The sequence below is a fragment of the Gorilla gorilla genome, chromosome 23 (genome assembly GCF_029281585.2).
Source record: "Gorilla gorilla gorilla isolate KB3781 chromosome 23, NHGRI_mGorGor1-v2.1_pri, whole genome shotgun sequence".
Classification (NCBI taxonomy): Eukaryota; Metazoa; Chordata; class Mammalia; order Primates; family Hominidae; genus Gorilla; species Gorilla gorilla.
In genome coordinates, this window is record NC_086018.1 from 14,876,279 (window position 1) to 14,898,319 (window position 22,041).

Consider the following 22,041-nt stretch of genomic DNA (forward strand, 5'->3'; position numbering starts at 1 on the left):
AAGGTAGCACTGTGCATGTGGTGATGAGGGAAAGGGTACTTCTGGGCTAATGGGTGCCTGCTCTACTTTGCTGCACAGCCAAGCTAAAAGCACTGCCCCTTTGACGCTGCCCTGGCTGGGGAAGCAAAGGACTCACAGGGGCAGGTCCAGCGGCAGCCACAGGTGTCTTCCACTTTAACAGGGGACTGGCTGTTAGGGCATGAAGTCCTCGGCCCCCGGTCACAGTTGACCCGATGACTCTTCAGCAAGGTCTGGCCATCTGGCTGGCAAGTCACGGTGTGGCACTGGTCTGGCAAGGTCCAGACGTCCCCGGGCTGCAGAAGAAAACAGCAGATTCAGGCAGGGAATAAGATGAGGTACTCCAACTCTAAGCCCATCTGCCAGACAACTGACCCCTAGAATTGAACACGGGCCTACACAGCAAGGAGGCCTCCTGTACATGAGACAGGAAGCAAAACACAAGACGTACAGATGGACCATCAAAAACAAGATAATAGTAAGAGGAAGCGCTGGACTAAGACCAAAGGAGGAAAAATTAACCAGTAGGAACAAGAGCCCCAAACACATCTCTAATCTTTCTTTCAAAGTCAACAGAAAGGAACTTACCCTCTTCTCATTCCCATCCTCATCCATGCGAATCCTAACAAATCCTGCAACAGACACAAATAAGACCTTAGTTCCCATCTTTCACCCAGAAATTCTGAACCATTCACAATGTCTGCTTAAAAGACCTGGTCTAGTTTTTGAAGTCAACTCAACTCTGAAAAGAATCTGAACAAGGTTCACAGTGGAGACCTAGGGACATGAGGCTGAGGTGGTCATCCTGTGGTTCTTCAGACATGCTCTGCGGTTGTTAATAATTATGATGCCAACAACAGCGATAATATGGCAATAACTACAGCTTACGCTGTCATTATCTTGGTTCACATGTAGATCACGCCAGGAATGGGGAAGGTGGGGAGATGAAGCAAGATCCTGGAAACCTGAAAGAGATCTACTTGAAGATTCCTACCAGGAGAGCTGCCATCTCTCTGTACAGCTAATGTGATTTGCTATAAGTCAAAACTTGCGTAGAGTTATTGCCCTTTAAGGGCAAACTTGCATTGACTTATTCCCCTGAAAGACAGTAGCTTTATGCAGGTTTTGACTTACATCTAATAACGGGAAAATATATAAACCCAGGCCTCCCCCCAAAAAAAGCGTGTGTGTGTGTGTGTGTGTGTGTGTGTGTGTGTGTGTGTGTGTTTGAGACAGTCTTGCTCTGTCGCCCAGGCTGGAGTGCAGTGACGCGATCTCGGCTCACTGCAAGCTCCGCCTCCTGGGTTCACGCCATTCTCCTGCCTCAGCCTCCCAAGTAGCTGATACTACAGGTGCCCGCCACCATGCCCGGCTAATTTTTTGTATTTTTAGTAGAGACGGGGTTTCACTGTGTTAGCCAAGATGGTCTCGATCTCCTGACCTCGTGATCCACCCGCCTCGGCCTCCCAGAGTGCTGGGATTACAGACATGAGCCACCGTGCCTGGCCAAAAGCATATTTTTTAAGTTTCTAACCTAAAATCAACTTAAACTATGGTACTTTGATATGAGTCTCCATGTTATTGTATGTCTAAAGCCCTTTATACCCATGTTGAGAGTGAGTCTAGGCCCATGGGGAAGAAGACTATATCTACGCAACTCTGGGGTTCCTTGCTTATGTCTTCTGATTCTTTTGTCCAAGATCCCTCTACACAAATAAGCTTAGGCTCTCTGCCAAGTTCACATGGCCAATTAGAGTGGAAATAGGACCATACACAGAAAGCTTTCTGCTGGCCCCATGGGGGCTTGTGGTATACACCTCCCATGAGCAGAAACTTGAATGTCCTGGTCTATATAATAATCTTCATTCAAGGCCAAATCTTATGCATGGGCACCCTGGGGTCTCTTGAATAGTATTTTTGTTTCTTTGGCGGGTTTGTTTTGGAACTTTTTTTGAGGGAAGTAAGAAAGGTATTATAAGACTCACCAGAGCACAGTTTGTGGAGGAAGGAATTGCCCAAGGTGACCATGGTAGGGAGGTCTTCGATTTGCTGGAGCTTCACCATGTTGGAGTCGCCTGCTGGGCCGGCCAAGATCCGTAGCTGGGCTGCATCGTAGCGATCTCCAATTCCAATAGGGAACACTGTCACTCCTAGAGTCAGCAAAGAGACAAGAAAGGATCTGTGGGCAAGAAGGTTCAAAATGGACTGGCCTGACGTTATATCCAGCATCTGAATACAGCCTCATGTTTTCCAGGCTGGTCACATACACCAGCCCTATGAGGAAGATGTTCAGTCAACAGATATTAATGAGCTCCTACTCTGTGTCAGGTACTATTGTAAGCAATAGGGGTACAGCAGTGAACCAAGCACATAAAGTCCCTCCCTGTCCCCCATCCTCATGGAGAGATAGACAACAAACACACAAAGTAAATATATAGAATTTCAGATGTGGATAAATGCTTAGGAAAAAAACAAAATGAGATAAGGGGGATGGGAATGCCCAGGGCTGAGGTGTGGGTTATCGTTGTAAATATGGCAGTTGGAGAAGCATTTGGTGAAAAGACGGCATCTGAGCAGAGACCTGATGTAAGGAGGGAAGGAGCCAAGAGGATGTCTGAGGGAGGGACATCCCAAGCAGAGAGAAGAGTGAGTGCAAAGGCCCCAGAGTAGAAGTGTGACTGCATGCTCCCAGGGGCTGGGGAGAGAGGGACAAGCAAGAGAGGGAAAGGGCGTGGATCAGGCAATGCTCCATTGGCCACAGTAAGGGCTCACCATGTTCTGTGAATGAAACAAACCAGCCAAGACTACAGAGCAGAGGGACAGGAGCTGACTTTGATATTAAAGGGCCACTGCAGCTGCTGTGCTGAGAATGAGCTGCAGGGGACAAAGGTGGAAGCTGGGGTTCCAGTTAGACAGCTATTTCAATAGTCCAGGTGAGAGATGCTGGGGACTCAGATTGAGGTGACCCTGGTGGACATGGTGTGGAGAGGTGCAACTCTCTAAGTATTTTGAAGATGGAGGTATAGTTTGTTCATGGCTTGCATGGAGGTATCAGGAAAAAGGAAGAAGAATCAAGGATGCTGAGCTTTTTGAACTGAACAACTGGAAGGTTGGAATTGCCATTTTCTAAGATAAGAAAGACGGATGTGAAAATCAGGAGTTTAGTTTTGCCTGTTAGAGCATGCAAGCTGAGTTGAGGTGAGGCTGGAGATACGAATTTCAAAGTCAGAGATGTATAAATATATTCAGACCCATGACACTGAACTAGACCACCAACAGGGTATATGTAAGAAGAGAAGAGAAAATATCACAGGGCTGAGCCCAGAGAATGTGCATGCTCATTTACACATGAGAAACCGAGGCTTTAGATGGTTAAATGACGTGCTCTGGATCATATCTGCTTCCTCAAGACCACAACTGCTTCCTTTCCCAGTGAAAATCTTTCTTTGGATTCTTGATACTAAAGGAGAAAAAATCTCCATCCTGAAATTCCTCAATTCAGCTCTCCAGAAAGTTCTAGGAATTTGCAATGTGCTTCAGGTTGGAATGGATTTTCTACTAGCAGCTTTTCAGCCCTTGTAAGTTCGTTATATTATCCAAATATATATCCTTTCCCTTTTAGTGTCCTTTACCCTAAAATTATAGATTTCATAAACATGTCACATTCATTCACTCAACAAACATTAAATGGTCACCTATTTTGTGCATCATACACAGATGATACAAAAATAAGCAAGATCTTCCCTTGCCTTCAAAGAACTCCCAGTTTTTTGCAAGGAATAGATATGTTACAAATACAATACAATACGATTTGCACATTTTGAGTAGCTCATATGTGACATAGAGAACGGAGCAAATAACTTCCTCAGGAAGAACATCAGGAAGACAGCAGAGAAAAGACAGGGTTCTGACAGCACTCCTAGGCAGGGTTCTGAAAGATGAACAGTTCTCCAGGTGGCCACGAGGGGACTCAATGTCACTCCACTCACCCAGACCTCCTTCAGCTGGGAGGTGGTCCCTCAGACTCTACCACCTGTCCCAGCTCACATCCTGTTGATATTAAGAACATGATAAGCACATGTTCTAATGGAGCACAAGGCTGGACATCTGGATCCTTCCCTTTCCTACAGCATGATCCTTTGTCTCTCATCCATCAACCCTGCCAAGCCCATTACCTGGTACCAGGAAAGGACTCTAAATACATGAAAGTCCCCATTGGTTCTCAAGGCCCCACAATGAATCACTCTGGCCTCAGACATGATATTTTAGTAAAAGACCACGAATCCTACTTTAGAAAGAAAGGGCATACAGGTATGATCACTCCTGGACACAAAGGGAAAATGTGGAGAAATTAAAAGGTTATAATTAGTTATAAAGATATAGGATCAACACACACTTACTATTGTTTGGTTTCCTAATCACATCGTGATTGGATAATTTCCTGCTGTTTGAAACCAGGACAGAGGTTGGTACTGAGCATATTTAATATCAGCCACAACATCCAAAAGTAACCCCAGGCCACTTTTAATCCTCTATCATTTCTGAAGTCTCGCTCTCCTGAATTGAGGACTGTACACCAGATTCTTACTGTTGGACCTGGCGGCATCAGCTGATGCATCCACTGAATCCACAGAGACATCCATGACCAGGATGACCACCGCCTTCGAGGCTCCCGGCCTGGCACCATGCATTTCTGAAGTCAAGTATCGCAAAGCAAAGCCCAAGGCATCCCCTGAGGATGGAGAACAGATCACACCAGGTCAGTACTGACTGCGGCTGGACACCCTGTCTTACGGTGGATCCTTAAGTCACTTAAAAGCTGAATGATTCAGAGACTCCAAGGAATACCCAGTTGAGATCTGGAGAGACGTGGAAGAGCATCTAGCCCCTCACTTTCCAGGAGAAGAAACTAAGGCCAAGGAGCAAAGTGACTGGCCGAGGTCACACAGTCACTTATGCCAAAAATAAGAACCAGAATGCAGCTTCTGCATCCAGCCCGTGGCACCAACGTTACCGATTTGGCTGGGGCCTCCCTCCCGCTGCATGACGTCCACAAGGCTCAGCAAATGGGCTTTCTCCGGGGCCACATTCCATGGCACGTCAATGGTGGTGATGCTTCCATACTGGAGCACTGACACCTGAGTGAGATGAGGCCCTAAACGGAACGAGAAAATGGGGATTATTCTGAATCAAGTGGAGCCCCAAAAAGAGCCTCTTCGTCACCTGCTGCTTCAGGTGCCTCACTCACTCACCTATATTGGCTTTTGAAATGAAAGCCTTAGCAAAACTCTTCATTTCATCAAAAGAAGAAGCTGGGAAACTGGAGGAGCCATCCAAGAGAAGGATCACGTCCAGGGGCTGGCTGCAGTCTGCAAAGATAACCAGGAAGGTGAGCACACAGGTGCCAGCAGGGACACTGGCCGCCAGGCCTACAACCTGACATCCCATAGGATCTGCAGGGCGTGCTGACCACGTGGCACCACCAAGGGGGGCGGGGGGTGCCTTCATGAGTGCAAGGGCAATGTGGGCCAGGGAGGAGGGAATAGGGGAGATGGAGTTCCTGGGGCTGGACTACCTCAGGTTTGGAGACACTGAGAAGACTCCAATTCTACCCAAAGGAAGCTTAAATGTCTACAAATAAAAGCAGCAGGCATGGGCTTCCTCGGTAAGAAGGGGCCGCCACTCTTCTAGAAATGAGTAAAATACTGGCCTGGCAATACAAGGAGACTGCAAAAGGAAATGGAGCAGCAGCCCCTCCCTGGACAATGAGCTGCTGTGTCCTCAGATCTTGCAGGGCAGGTGAACGTACTGTGATTCTTCCAGCTATAAATGCCTAGTGCTCCTGTTAGTGTCTGAGCACATCTGAGATTTGATGAAATGATGTAATTGTTGTTTTCCTCAGCAGAAATATTACAAGAATTTAAATAAATCTATGGCCATGAATAAAAACAAAAACAAGGAAACAAAAGTACTGACAAGTGTGAGACTCAAAAGATACTAAAAGAAGGCTTATTATTCTGAGATGGTCCCAAACACACCGAATAAAGATGTGCAGGAACTAGGAATGGATTAGACGCCAGTGTCAGTAAAAGGTAGTAATAACAGCAGTGGGAGCAAGCATTTTTTTTGAGCACTGTCATGTGCCAGATACTATTTTAAGCAAGTAGGTGCCATTATTATCCCCATTTTATAGATGAGGAGACTGATATACAAAGAGGTTAAGTATTTGCCCAAAATTACCCAGCTAGCAAGTGGCAGAGATAAGATTCAAACTAAGGCAGTCTCACTCCAGTGTCTGAAGACTGCACCTGCTACCTGGCACCTGACATCCTGGTCTCGCCCTGAAGAATGTCAGCTACTCAGAATAATTTCACCCACCCAGTGTGGTCAAAACGAAGCTTATCATCACCACCTTTAACAGAGGTTACCTTGAAGGTGGAGGGTGGAATTGGGTGGGGAAGAGGCTGTGTGATAAAGTAAGACTTGCATTTTTTGTTTTTACTCCTTAGTGGCATTGTTTAAATGTTAACAATAGGCTTCCATTACCTTTGAATTTATAGAAGCACACACAATAAGAAAAGATCTTCCCCCGCAAAAGGATCACAGTTTGTCTCCCTGCCAGGGACGTGAGGAAACACAGGCCCTTTGAAGGCAAGTTTCAACCAAGGGCACACAGACCAGGGAAGCCAGGATTAGAACCCGAGTCATATATTGGCAGATGCATGTAGCACCAAGGCCATGCCAGCCCTCGCCCAGCCCTCCCACCTGCACACAAGGTGCCAGCATACCAGGGGCAGGGGAGAGGGTGGGGATCTGCAGCCCCTCTCTGGAGCAGCACCTCTGCAGCACCAGGTCAGGAGCCTCTCGGGGGAGCGTCTCAAAGTCCTGGATGAGGATGGGGGCATTGGGCCAGCCGATCCTCTCCAGCTCCTGCACGTTGGCATTAGGGCCCACTCCAATGGGCACCACCTGGATGTCTCCAGGCAACCTCTTGATCTTATCAGAGGCAGGATTTCTGGTGACCATGGAGACCAGGTTGGGCACCTGCTCCCGGTCACCCTGGCTGACCAAGAAGCTGTGGTCGGAGGGGTACAGCAGGGCCACCCCAGTGTTGGTCCTGTTGCCACCCCGGTAGCGGATCTCTTGCACCCGCTGCAGGATGTCCCCTTTGGACTGTGCCTCGCTGAAGGGGTACTCCACGGTCACCATGTAGGAGTACTGCAGCACCGTGACGTGGATGCTGTCCTGGCCCACATCCATCCGCTGAATCACCTCCTCCATGAACTCCTTGCTCCTGTTGAAGTCGGCTTCACCAATTTTGTCCGATCCTTCCAGGACAAATGCCACATCCAGAACCATGGAGTTCCTCTTGGGCCCCAGGGTCGAAAGCCCCAAGAGCCCCGGGCCCACAGTGACTTGTGCCATGTGGGGGGGCAGAGTAGGAGGAGGGGCTTCAGGGGCAAGGTCACAGAGGTAGCTAACAATCTCGTCCCTTTGCTGCTCCAGCTCATCCACACCGCTCAGCACGAAGGCCTTGTTCTCAGGGGCCTGCTTCTCAATGAGGCGGATCTGCTTGAGGTTGGCACGGGGCCCAATGCCCACCGGGATCACGATGACCTTCTTCTTCTTCAGGCCCTGGACGTAGCAGACAAAGTTCCGGGACATCCGTTGGGGCTCCTGGCTGGCCATCAGGAGCAGGCCGATGCGGGAGGCTTCAGGGCGGTCGATCTTGCTGATGATTTGGAACAGTGTGTATTTCAAGACCTCGCTGGTGGAGGCCACCTGGCTGCCCGCATACTTCACCTGGCTGGCAATGCGCCGCAGCTCTGACGGTCGCTTCCGGTCCTTGAGCCCAATGTAGGCGTGGGAGCCGTCGTGGTACTCCACCACGGCCACGCGGACCCACTTCTGGGAGATGCGCAGCCGCTCCATCATGTCCACCACAAAGGCCTTCAGCACTTCAAACTCAGCCTCGGACAGCCTGGAGGAGCCATCCAGCAGGAAGATCAGGTCCAGGAGCCTGCTGCAGTAGAAATCGTGCAACGGCGGTTCTGAGATGTCCTCCACATACAGAGTGGTGGGGCTCACCGGGGCATCTGTGGGAGGCCCCACCAGGCCTCCCGGCTCCTGGCAGGCTTCACAGGTGAGGGTGACACCATCACAGCGGCTGCAGAAAAGAGCGAAGAAATTAAAATGGTTCCGAGAGAACCTATGGACACTTCTGAGCCCTACAGTATATGACCACTTCCATATTCCCACAGAATCTCCTCTGTTCCACCTGAACTTGAGATCCCATGGACCATTCCACACCCAAGTGAGATGTCACTGTTTAACATCTGTCCCCAAATAGCATGCCCCCCCCCCTTCAAAACACACACATAGCCGACTTCCTTTGATTCTAGAAACCAAAGCTTTAGCCCATCCTAGGATATGAAAAAATATACTCGTTGTTCTAGGCCATCCACACAGCTACTCAAAGCTGATTTCTTTTCAACCTACATCTTTAGCAATGTGAATACTTAATTATAATCCAAGCCTTCTTACAAGTGTCTCCAAGAACAAATGTTACTAAAATGTAGACGCTAACCTGTGCTTGTACATGTTCTGCTGAAGATAAATGCTTTACAGTACATATTCTAACAGAATGTAAATTGCATGAGTTTTAAAACATGTTTAATATGTTAGGCCCTAACGAAGAGAGAAATAATTGGAGCAAAAACATTGTGGAAAGATGAATAAAGATTCAAAACCCCAGCTTTATCTAGCAGAACAAATTATTTGGGAGTAGCAGACAGGGGTCCCCAAGGTGTTAGGCCTAAGAAAAGACATTCACTCATTCTTCCAGCAGACATAGGTGAGCACCTCTCATGTGCCAGGTATTGGCCAGGCTCTGTGCCCAGTCCCAAGCACACACCACAAGTCTGTAGTAGAGCAGTGGCCCCCCACACACACAAATTCCTACACTACCATGCCAAATTTCGAGGCTCTGCTGGTAACATCACCTTTTTGCCAGTGTCCCGGAAAGTGGCACGGCCTGCCAGCCCACAGGTGAAATCAAGTGGCCGTGTGGTGGAGACCAATATGGGCCAGGACCATCTCCTCTTTGGACTCTCAGCCTTGGAGGCACCTGGCCTTCAGCACTCCCAGTAAAGCTGACAAGGCAGCAGTGCCCTGAGCCTGGGAAGTGTCCCCCTGTGGCTTGATACCAGGTGATGCCCCCAGCCTGCTGTGGGACTTCTGTCCACACACTGCTTGCAGCTTCAGCGTGCACCGTGGCAGCTGCCCCTGCCCGTGTGCCTGCAAAGGAGGTGGGGAGAGGGCTCGAAGCTCTCATGCCCTTTTGGCACAGAACCCCAAGCCAGCATCAGAATCACCCAATCCTTTGCTCCCTACAGTCCCTGTTTCAGCATAAAGAGTGTGCGCAGGTAGAGTCTTACTAGGAAGTTAATTCCTCCTTCCCGTGATCCACGAGATTTATTGCTTCAATCCTTGGTTAACGGTGCGTGAGTGACATACTTTCTAGTTTCCTGTGTTTGCTAGAAAACTCACCCCAGGCAGTGTTCGTTCTTGTTTGTGCAGATGGTGGTGGCAGGATCTGACTCTGGCAGCTGTGACCATAGCCCCTCCCCAGCGAATTTACATTCTCAAGTTTAAGCTCCCAGAAGGCCTGATCAGTGTCAGGGAGTGGTGTTGAATAGATGTGGATTTTATTAAATGTTCCCTACTTATGAGCAGGACTTCAGAGGGCTCAGAGCTCACCCTGAGGACTCCTTCTCACCTCCCCAAAGGCCAGTTTCCCAGAGGCAAGTCCAGTGAGAACCCAGGGTGAGAGCAACGAGCACCTCCCCTCCCCATTATGACAGCCACACCCTGCCACCTTGACTATGGCCCCCATGACGTTCATGTTACCCTGAGGGCCCCGCGTTCCATCTCACTTTCCTCTCCTGAGTCCCCACCTCCAGTATATGGACACCTGTGCTCAGACTAGTCATGACCTACAAGGACAATAAGTGACCATACCCCCACCTTCAGTGAGAAAAGCAAAAACCTGTTAGGACTTAAAAACCTATTAAGAGCAAAAACATTGTAGAGGAATATATGTGGAGGAAGCAGTCTAGTCCATCCTTAAAGAAAAAGAAGCAAACCCTAGGAACAAACAAAACAATAAACTACACTAAATAATGAATTAAATAAATAAATAAAATAAACTCAGTCTCTCAACTCATGTGGCTAGGACTTTTTACCCAAAACCTAGTCTCTGAGCTGGCCCCTGGAGAAGCAATAAGATTCGTCACTTCAAACAACCCAGGCATCTGTTTTACCAAATCTGGCAGTGCTCAGGGTCACTGGGATTCAAGGTGACTTTCTTTTTTGAGGCAAAACACCAGCCAGCCACCTCACACACCGGGCAGTCTTCAGGGTCAACGCAGGTCTGCAAAAGCTCATCCAGGATTTTCCCTGCAAAAGAAAGCTCTCATTAGGAACCAAAACGCTCCCCTTTCCCACAAGGAAGCCTCATTTTTAACTAAAAGGGAGGAGCCAACTCCTCCTCCTGCCCTAGAAGCCAACTCCTCCTGCCTGCACCCCTAGGGGTCACCCTGCCACTCAAGGAGCATCTCTCCTCCTTGTGCCTTGATTGATCCCTCTGCAAAACTGGGAGCGGGGATTCCTTCACCCTACCTCACCTCCCCAAGCCTCAGGACAAATGAAATCTTATCTCCAGGGCTCTTTCTGCTCTTCTGAATAACACCTTCAGTAACTCTCGAGCTGTGCTGTACCATAGGATAGTCATAAACTGCATGTGGCTATTTAAGTTAAATTAAGTAAAATTCAATAAAATTCAAAAATTCAGTTCCTCAGACACACTTGTCACAGTTACATTCAATACAACATTCCCCCACTGCAGAAAGTTCTATCGGCAGGGGCTGCTTTAGATGAGAATGCCACAAATAGGCACAGAAAAGCATTTTGGAGGAGCTCGACTTGAGAAAAATCACAACTGGCCTGACTCTGATGAAAGAACCCATGGAACCTGCGGCAGGCTTGCAGGTCAGAGATGGGGCGGCAGGCTTGCAGGTCAGAGGTGGGGCGGCAGGCTTGCAGGTCAGAGGTGGGGCGGCAGGCTTGCAGGTCAGAGGTGGGGCGGCAGGCTTGCAGGTCAGAGGTGGGGCGGCAGGCTTGCAGGTCAGAGGTGGGGCGGCAGGCTTGCAGGTCAGAGATGGGACGTGGCAGGTGGAGGCTGAGATGAAGCAAGACCTAGAAGCACCTTTCCATCTATCCCTATCCCATCCCACCAGCCCGACCCCCAGGGATAGAGGCCTCACCTGGAGGGCAGTGGGCATGGCAGCCCTCCACACACTGCACAGGGCAGGCCAGCGGCTCAGGGTGCTGGCACGTGACTTGACAGGCAGGTGCACAGCTGTTCTAGTGCCACTCACACTCATACCCATTCTCCCGGAGATTCCTCTCCTCGCAGCTCTGGGCTGTGTAGACAGGAGACAAGGCTGTGGCCACAACAGGCAAAGCCTCCAGGACTGCAGACCCACGTGGTGATGGCCTGCGCCACCTGGAGGGAATGTTGGGGAACTAGGGGACTATGGGCGTCACCAATATTAGGGACTTCCGGATTGTTGAAGCACCTAAACCAGAATCTATTGGTTCTGAATTCATTTCTTTTTTTAATTTTTGTAGAAATGGGGTCTTGCTATGTTGCCCAGGCTGGTCTTGAACTCCTGGGCTCAAGGAATCCTCTGGCCTCAGCCTCCAAAAACACAGGGATTACAGGTGTGAGTCACTGTGCCCGGCCCAGTTTTCTACATAAAAGCATTAAGTTGCTTATGTCCAAAGAAGGAAGATTCTATAGACATGAATGTATGAGTTGATCACTCATATTGGCAAATATAATCACGCCTAATTAAAGACATAAATCAACTTCCTTCTTTTCATCAGTATTCCCTCTTCTCCTCTGCCAGAATCTCTCCAGAAGAAAAGTATCCACATGTTCATGCTTTGAATCCATGTCCCGCCTCGAAGTCCATAATATAAACTTCTTACTCAGCCAACGTCTTAACCCTCCTTAGCCCTTGGCCATCCAGTCCCATACTAGCACTCTGTCTTCTCTCGCCCATGAATATATCCCCCTGCACTCACAAGGTCTTCAAGCATAGACACATGGGAAGAAGGGAGGGCATCTGAGAACATGAGGGCGTCAGGACTCACGGCACAATGTGGCCGTCCTCCAGGTCACCACCTTGCCATGCTGGGCACACATGTGGGCATAGGCAGCAATGGTGTCACAGAAGCAGGCGCAGTCCCCAATGGACTCACAGGAGCAGGTGTCATAAATGCAGACATCCAGGTATGGCTCGGGGTCCACCTGCAAAGGCAGCCTCAGGTGGCCCAGCCCTATGGCCAAGTGTCAGAAACTCTGGCTCTTAGTCTGGGTGCAAATGTTCTGATGGTCAATTTAAGGATAAGGGGCGTCCAGGTAGAAGGAGAAATGTAGCTCAATGGTCTCAAAGAGGGAATGAGTGGGAAGGCAAGATTCTTAGTTTCTAATCTGCATTCCAGCAAGAAGAGTTGAATAATGCAGTGCTGCTGGCCTTCTGCAGAACACAATGAGCCTGAGGATATTCCAGAAGAACACTCCCTCTGTCCCTCTGCCTGTCTCCCTGCTCAGCCACCCATCTGTCCTCACAACCCACTCTTAGCCTCATGAGCATGTGGGTGTTTTTACAAAAACACAAACACACATATGTGCTGGTCACTGTCTTTCTTTGCCTCAATTCAGCAAGCAGAATGGGGAAATACATCAAGCCCTGCAGCTGCCTCACTGCAGTGCTATGGGGCAGGTATGCAGGACAATAGGGCCTAGACTCTGATTCCAAATCCAGTTCAACCAGTTCCCACCCTTCCTCATCCCAAAACACGCCTCTAAACACATTGGACTTTTTCAGGGCAGTTATGACAGAAAATGAATTCAGACACTGAGTGGGTCATTGTTTCCAAGACGTTCCAACAGTCCCAATGTCCCCAACTCCTCCCCTGTCCTCACTCTTCCAACTCAGATGCCCAGGATTTCCACCAAACCAGGGAAGGTAAGTATCCTTTGGAGTCCTCAGAAACTGAAAATCACTGCATAGATAGAAAGAGAATTGAGATCCATGTTTTCAACCAGTCTCTCCCACATTGGTGGTGCTACACAGCAGCGTGTATGTGTGCATGGCTGTGTGTGTACATAGACTTCTGTAGTCACATATGTCCATGTACAAGCCCATGTCCACATGTGTGTACACACATACATGCAGCAGATAAGAGACAACCACACTATGGTCGGGCATGGTGGCTCACACCTGTAATCCCAGCACTTTGGGAGGCTCAGGTGGGTAGATCACCTGAGGTCAGGAGTTCGAGGCCAGCCTGACCAACGTGGTGAAACCTCGTCTGTACTAAAAATACAAAAATTAGCTGGGTGTGGTGGCGGGTACCTGTAATCCCAGCTACTCGGGAGGTTGAGGCAGGAGAATCGCTTGAACCCGGGAAGCAGGGGCTGCACTAAGCCAAGATCATGCCATTGCACTCCAGCCTGAGTGACAGAGCGAGACTCTGTCTCAAAAAAAAAAAAAAAAAAAGAGAGACAACTGCACTTAACCCTGGGGAATTCCTCCTTTTCATTAGAGATGAAGACACAAAAATCAGTCATAATACGAGGACTCAAAATCACCAAAAGTAAGGCCAGAAAAGAATTTCTGTGAGACAAGAAATGGGCACCAAGGGGTTTTGAGGGGTGGGAGAGGAAGGTCTTTTGGTCTGGACAAATGCAGCAGTGACAGGAAAAGGAAATCTCTGGCTCTGGTGTTGAAAACAAGATACTTCCATAAGAGAACAAATCCTAAGACTGGGGCCGAAAGAGAAACGTTGGCACATGCCAAGCGGAGTTACTTCTCATGCAGAAGGAAATGTTTTGCCAGGCATTGCTTCCCCTAGAAACTGTTGATTTTACTTTTTGTTTCCCAGATTGAAAGCCAAGAAAAAAAAGCTGAAGTGGTGTCTTGGTGCAGATCATGTCAAGACACAAGGGTAGTGTCCACGTTAGAAGGTCACACTGTGTCCATACCACTGGGCCAAGCCTTGGGACCATCTGCTTCCCACTACCCTCAAGGTCCTCACCAGCTTGTTGCAGTCCTGGAAGATGTCACTGTTAAGGATTCTACAGGAGGAATCCACCATTGTCTGCTTCATGATGTTGTTATGGCAGGTGGGAGGGGATGAGTCCAGAGGCACCTGGGAACCAGGCAAGAGATAGGCCAGCCGTCAGCTGGTCAAACTGGGGTTATTCAGCCCAGAAGGATCCAAGAGATCCTCCTTCCCACCCTGCAGCCACCTGAAGGTCATACCACCCACAACACCCCTTCCAGCCCCCATGAGAATGGGGACAGAGGAACATTCCAGGAAGCAAGCTCTCAGGCTCTGTCCACACAGAGACCCAGACGTACTTTTCTGGTGTCAGCAGACTGTGAGCTCACTTTCCAGGAGTTCCCAAAGTCCACAGGGTCTTCCTCCACTTGGAGGTTGCTGCTGGTGAGGTCATTGTTCTGGATGCCATCAAAATTCCCACACAGGCCACACACTTTCTCCTTGAGAGACAAGTTGAGGGATGAGCACCGTCAAGCCCAGGGGCATGCTCTCTGGCTCAGGGGAAAGGGGAACGTTCCTGGTGGCAATGGAGGCAGAGGGCATTCAAGGGAGAGGAGGAGGAGTGGGACAGAGACTCAGAGGAGGCCCGAGGTGAGCAGCAAAGCCTTGCCATTGCCAAGCCCTACTCCTGAGCTTCCTTGCTGGCCCCATTTTATTTGGAGCTATGGAAACAAAGAGAGGCAACATGCCCATGTCACATAGTCCGCCAAGGGCAGAAGTGGGAATCAGGCAGCCTTGGCCCTGAGATCACTGGTGGGAACTATCGCTGTCCCCAACAAGTGTAGAAGCAGAGAAAGGAGCCAGGTACACTGCTCCACCAATGGAGGTGTAGGGGTCCAAGGAGGGAATGTTATAGAACTGCCTGCCTCTGGGCAGGTGAGTCCCCTTGCCTGGAGAACCGCAGCCTATTCAGACCAGGCTGGGCAGAATTCTGCTCTATCATAAATGTAACCAGGAAGATATGTCTCACCTGTTTCCATGTTCACCCATCATGGAGTGCAACATGCAACAAGTTCTGAAAAAGTAGTTATGAATGAGTGAGAAACAAGTGAAAACTACACAAAGAGGAGGGATAAGTTCTAGTGTTCTGTAGCACCACAGGGTGACTATAATTATCAACAGTTTATTGTATATTTTCAAGTAGCTGGAAGAGCAGACTTTGAATGTTCCCAACACAAAGAAATGGTAAATGTTTGAGGGAAGAGATATACTAACTACCCTGATTTGATCATTACACACTGTACACATGTATTGAAATATCTCACTGTCACCAGTAAATACATACAGTTAAATGTCAACAAAAATAATAATAAAACAAAAAAACTACAGAAAAAACTGGAAATATTTGGCCTGGAGAAGAAAAGGTGCTATACTTTTACAACATACTTAGAGCCCTGATGTTGAGACAAAGAGAAAAAGTGTATTCTATCTTGCTCCAGTTTCCCCAAGCTCTTCTACTCACTCTGGTCTTTCGGCCTTCCTGTTTGAAGGTTCTTTGTGACTACAGTGGGCCCACCTAGATAATTCAGGATAATCTCTCCATTTTAAGGTCAGGTGATTAGCAATCTGAATTCCACCTGCAACCATAATGCTCCCATGCTGCCTAACAACATATTCAAAAGGTCATCCCACTAAGGGTCATTATTCTACCTACACACTAAGTAACTGAGAAAAGAGTAAAGTTATGTATCATGCCTTACCTATGGCAAGGAAATAATAAATTATAATGATTTATCTAAAAAAAACTATTTTTAAAAGCTTTGGTCCTAGTCTATTGATTAAAGTTTTGGTATATTCCAGATAAATTTCATGTCCTTGATGGTAACACACTGTGCACAGTAGATGGCCTTTTAAAAATATTACTTTATAAAGGAATATTTAAGGTTATCTGGACGATAGAAAAGGAACTTTAGTTGCTATGCCACAAAAGGCTGGATTTCTGCACATTACACCTCCTACCAGTGCACACATGTGCCAAACTCCTCCCTGAAAGCCTGGTTTGTGTTTCCTATGTGCTTAGCAATAGTCTTTACTCTCACGACTGTTTATATGAAGTCCTACTTTTTAAAGCATATCCTCATTTATTTGTTTTCCTGAGCCTACCCTTATTTCCTCCTCTGAACTGGATTTCATCTGGTATATATTGCACAGGTTTGCACACTTGATTGTACACTACTTTACAGCATCCTCTTGTGTTCTGGACACAGTTATTTTTCTCCATGGTAAGGTGATAAGTGACTTCTCTGAGGACTTGCCACCTTAGTATGCCGTGGTGACATCACCTGCTCAGGCTCTGTCTGCAATGTGGAATTTAGTATTTTCCAACTTCTGGTCTAACTTGAACTTCATAATTAAGCAGAGCCGCCTTTTGAGGGAATAGTAGGGTGTCTGCCCCTAAATGTCTGTGTAAATGAAGCAACACATTTGGGAACATAACTGACTTTTATGTACAGAAGCCAGATGCATTTCATGCCCATGCATGCTTGGGGAAGCAAGTTCATCTCATCTATCACAATAAGCATCTGTTCCACTAAATTCCACTGCAGGATACTTTTCACACTTAGACAACAAAACATTTAAGGAAATAAAAGCTCTTCCCAATAAAAACGTGCATCAAAAACTGTGTGTATTTCTTTTTAAAAAAAAAAAAAAACCTTCCTCTATAAGATAAGGCCACAGGAACTACTAAAAAAGCATTCTTGAAATACATTTTCTGATAGGCATCTACGCCCTTGCCTTATATAAGATTTAAGGAAAGTGATGTGTGTGTCTTTATACTTGAAAGGCTGCTTTCAACAACAAAGGGTATGCTTTGAGGGATCAATATAGTTTTGAGAATGCAAAAGTTTAAAAGAACTAATGGAATGCGTATTATCCAGCTAGGAACATGCATTTGTCATTATTTTCCTACCATCTACTATATTAGAAACAGAAGAAAAATTATGGAAATGTCTGTTTTCCCTCAATAGGAATACCTATTTATTAAATTTAATTAATTACTATTCTTTAAACATTTTCAAAATAGACTCATAAGTGAAAACTTTCAGAGAAAATAAGGGTTTTTGGATGTATATATTTACTTATAACATGGATAAAATTAATAATTTTGTTAAAATATTAACTCCATATCAATAATGCTCTCTATTGTTTTTGCATCTTTTTAACAATAGAGAATCTAATACATTTAGTGTTCATGAGTTTCATACAGTTTCCTGTCAATGTACTTTGTCTTTTTTTATTGGACTACTAATCATTTATTTATGATTTGTTGGAACTACTCATATGTTAAATATGTCAAGTGAATTGCAAACACTTGCTGCTGATTTGATATTTGCTTTTTACACATATTCATGGTATCCTCTGAAATAGAAAAGTTTTATATTTTAACAAATTCCAATCCATGAATTTTTTAAAAAAATTTTCTGTTATTGGTTAGTGCTATGTTTAGATATTTAATTTTAACTGTAATGTTGCAAGTGATATTTGTCTATGGTATTTTTTCTTTATATTTTGAAAAAAAGTGTATTTGGAATTAGTATTATGAATGACATATTATACCTTTGTGCAACTATAAAATACATATAGCCAATTATCTGAACACTATTTTATGAACCATTTATCACTTACCAACTGATTTGAAACACTACCTTTATCATATATTGGATTTTAGGTTTCTTGAGATTATGTAACATGAAATTATTTAATTATGAAATTATGTGAATTCAAGCATGACAGTCAGCTCTTCTTCCCCACCACTACCCTGTAAAAGGGTGGATGGAAGAATTGCTTCCTTATGGCTTAAGTGTATGAGTAGTATACAACATGGTCTTGATGAAGTGGGAACTATACAGAAACTGTTTTTGGTCCTGAAATGTACTCCAGCTTTACCAATTTGTTCTGCACATATACCATTGAGGGTAGAAGCTGAATTTTGCTTATGATTATGTTTATACTACTTAACATTGTGCCAGATACTGAGTAGATGCTTAGAAACATGTTTAATGATTTGTTTTATTGCTAGATACCTAATTGTCTGCTGTAGTGGTGCTACCTCATTCAGAATAATTTTGACCAGTCTTTCTCCATCATGAATAAAACACTTATGTACACACTTGTGTACATGCACATGTGCATAGAAACAAACACACCCTTTGCAGAGACAAACTGCACTGAAAGCATGTACAAACATTATAGTATATTTGTTGATTCTGACCTGATTCTGATTCTATAGTATACTTTTTCATTCTGATCACAATAACAATAAAAATAGAAAACTATAAGTGTGAAGCTGGAAGATGCAGAACATGAAAGATCAAATTACCAATTTTTTTTCTATTTTCTTTAGTTGGCTGATGATGAAATCAGAAAAGTAATGGACATAAAAATGAAAGTATGCAATGTGTGTGTGTGTGTATGTATGCATGTATATCACATGCACTCATTTTCATGATGTGCATATGGAATTTCACAACCAGCCAAACTAAGCTTCATAAGTGAATGAGAAATAAAATCCTTTACAGACAAGCGGATGCTGAGAGATTTAGTCACCATCAGGCCTGCCTTACAAGAGCTCCTAAAGGAAGCACTAAATATGGAAAGGAAAAACCATTACCAGCCACTGCAAAAACACACCAAAATATAAAAACCAATGAAACTAGGAAGAAACTGCTTCAACTAATGTGCAAAATAACCAGCTAGCATCATGATGACAGGATCAAATTCACACATAACAATATTAACTGTAAATATAAATGGGCTAAATGCCCCAATTAAAAGACATAGACTGCCAAATTGGATAAGACTCAATACCCATACGTGTGCTGTATTCAGGAGACCCATCTCACTTGCAAGGACACACATAGGCTCAAAATAAAGGCATGGAGGAATATTTACCAAGCAAATGGAAAGAAAGAAAAAAAAGCAGGGGTTTCAATCCTAGTCTCTAATAAAAAAGACTTTAAACCAACAAAGATAAAAAAGGACAAAGAAGGGCATTACATAGTAGTAAAGGGATCGATGCAACAAGAAGAGCTAACTGTCCTAAATATATATGCGCCAAATACAGCAGCACCAGGATTCATAAAACGAGTTCTTAGAGACCTACAAGGAGACTTAGACTCCCACACAATAATAGTGGGAAACTTTAACAACCCACTATCAATATTAGACAGATCAACAAGACAGGAAATTAACAAGGATATTCAGACTTGAACTCAGCTCTGGTCCAAGCAGACCTAATAGATATCTACAGAACTCTCCACTCCAAATCAACAGAATATACATTCTTCTCAGTACCACATAGCACTTATTCTAAAATCAACCACATAATTGGAAGTAAAACACTCCTCAGCAAATGCAAAAGAATGAAAATCATAACAAACAATCTCTCAAACCACAGTGTAATCAAATTAGAACTCAGAATTAAGAAACTCACTCAAAACTGCACAACTACATGGAAACTGAACAACCTGCTTCTGAATGACTACTGGGTAAATAGCAAAATTAAGGCAGAAATAAATAAGTTCTTTGAAACCAATGAGAACAAAGACACAACATACCAGAATCTCTGGGACACAGGTTAAACAGTGTTTAGAGGGAAATTTATAGCATTAAATGCCCACATCAGAAAGTGGGAAAGATCTAAAATCGACACCCTAACATCACAATCAAAAGAAGCAATGGCAAACACATTCAAAACCTAGCATAAGACAAGAAATAACTAAGATCACAGCAGAACTGAATGGGAGAGAAACACGAAAAAACCTTCAAACAAATCAATTAATCCAGGAGTGGGTTTTTTGAAAAGATTAACAAAATAGTTAGAACGGTAGCTAGACTAATAAGGAAGAAGAGAGAGAAAAATCAAATAGACACATTAAAAAATGATAAAGGGGATATCACCACTGATGCCACAGAAATACAAACTATTATCAGAGAATACTGTAAACACCTCTACACAAATAAACTAGAAAATCTAGAAGAAATAGATAAATTCCTGGACACATACACCCTCCCAAGACTAAACCAGGAAGAAGTCAAATCCCTGAATAGACCAATAACAAGTTCTGAAATTGAGTCAGTAATTACAGCCTACCAACCAAAAAAAGCCCGGGACCAGATGTACACATAGCCGAGTTCTGCCAGAGGTACAAAGAGGAGCTGGTACCATTCCTTCTAAAACTATTCTGAACAATAGAAAAAGAGGGACTAACTCATTTTATGAGGCCAGCATCATTCTGATTCCAAAACCTGGCAGAGACCCAATAAAAAAAGAAAATTTCAGGCCAATATTGCTGATGAACATCAATGCGAAAATCCTGAATAAAATATTGGCAAGTGAATCCAGCAGCACATCAAAAAGCTTATCCACCACGATCAAGTTGGCTTCATGCCTGGCATGCAAGGCTGGTTCAACATACGCAAATCAATAACTATAATCCATCACATAAACAGAACCAATGACAAAAACCGCATGATTATCTCAATAGATGCAGAAAAGGCCTTCAATAAAATTCAACACCCCTCATACTAAAAACTCTCAATAAACTAGGTATTGATGAAACATATCTCAAAATAATAAGAGCTATTTATGACAAATGCATAGCTAATATCATGCTAAATGGCCAAAAGCTGGAAGCATTCCCTTTGAAAACTGGCACAAGAGAAGGATGCCCTCTCTCCCCACTCTTATTCAACATAGTATTGGAAGTTCTGGCCAGGGCAATCAAGCAAGAGAAAGAAATAAAAGGTATGCAAATAGGAAGAGAGGAAATCAAATTGTCTCTGTTTGCAGACGACATGATTGTATATTTACAAAATGCCACCACCTCAGCCCAAAAATTCCTTAACCTGATAAGCAACTTTAGCAAAGTCTCAGGATTTAAAATTAATGTGCAAAAATCACAATCATTCTTATACACCAATAATAGACAAGCAGAGAGCCAAATCATTAGTAAACTCCCATTCACAATTGCTATAAAGAAAACAAAATACCTAGGAATACAACCTACAAGGGATGTGATGGACCTCTTCAAGGAGAACTACAAACCAGAGCTCAAGGAAATGACAGGACACAAACATATAGAGAAACATTCCATCCTCATGGATAGCAAGACTCAATATCATGAAAATGGCCATATTGCCCAAAGTAATTTATAGATTCAATGCTATTCCCATCAAGCTACCATTGACTTTCTTCACAGAACTAGAAAAAAACTATGTTAAATTTCATATGGAAGCAAAAAAGAGCCTGTGGAGCCAAGACTAACCTAAGCAAAAAGAACAAAGCCGGAGGCACGATGCTGCCTGACTTCAAACTGTATTACAAAGCTACAGTAACCAAAACAGCATGGTGCTAATACCAAAACAGATATATAGACCAATGAAACAAAACAGAGGCCTCAGAAATAACACCACACATCTACAACCATCTGATCTTCAACAAACCTGACAAAAGCAAGCAATGGGGAAAGGATTCCCTATTTAATAAATGGCGCTGGGAAAACTGGCTAGCCATATGCAGAAAAGAAAAACTGGACCCTTTCGTTACACCTTATAAAAGAATTAACTCAAGGTGGATTAAAAACATAAATGTAAAACCTAAAACTATAAAAACCCTAGAAGAAAACCTAGGCAATACGATTCAGGACATAGGTGTGGGCAAAGACTTCCTGACTAAAACACCAACAGCACTGGAAGCAACAGCCAAAATTGACAGATGGAATCTAATTAAACTAAAGAGCTTCTGCTCAGTAAAATAAACTATCACCAGAGTGAACAGGCAACCTACAAAATATGAGAAAATTTTTGCAACCTACTCATCTGACA

At 44.9% G+C, this 22,041-nt stretch overlaps 1 protein-coding gene across 1 annotated transcript; it reads right to left on the reverse strand.

The window, feature by feature from the left end:
* Window positions 1-83: 83 nt before the first annotated feature.
* On the reverse strand, window positions 84-13,241 carry LOC101135657 (von Willebrand factor-like). The gene is given in 11 exon segments (XM_063705034.1): window positions 84-314; window positions 607-650; window positions 2,004-2,168; window positions 4,607-4,750; window positions 5,033-5,173; window positions 5,271-5,387; window positions 6,807-8,185; window positions 10,341-10,476; window positions 11,343-11,501; window positions 12,238-12,423; window positions 13,193-13,241. Coding segments are annotated over 11 exon segments (2,751 nt in total).
* Window positions 13,242-22,041: the final 8,800 nt, after the last annotated feature.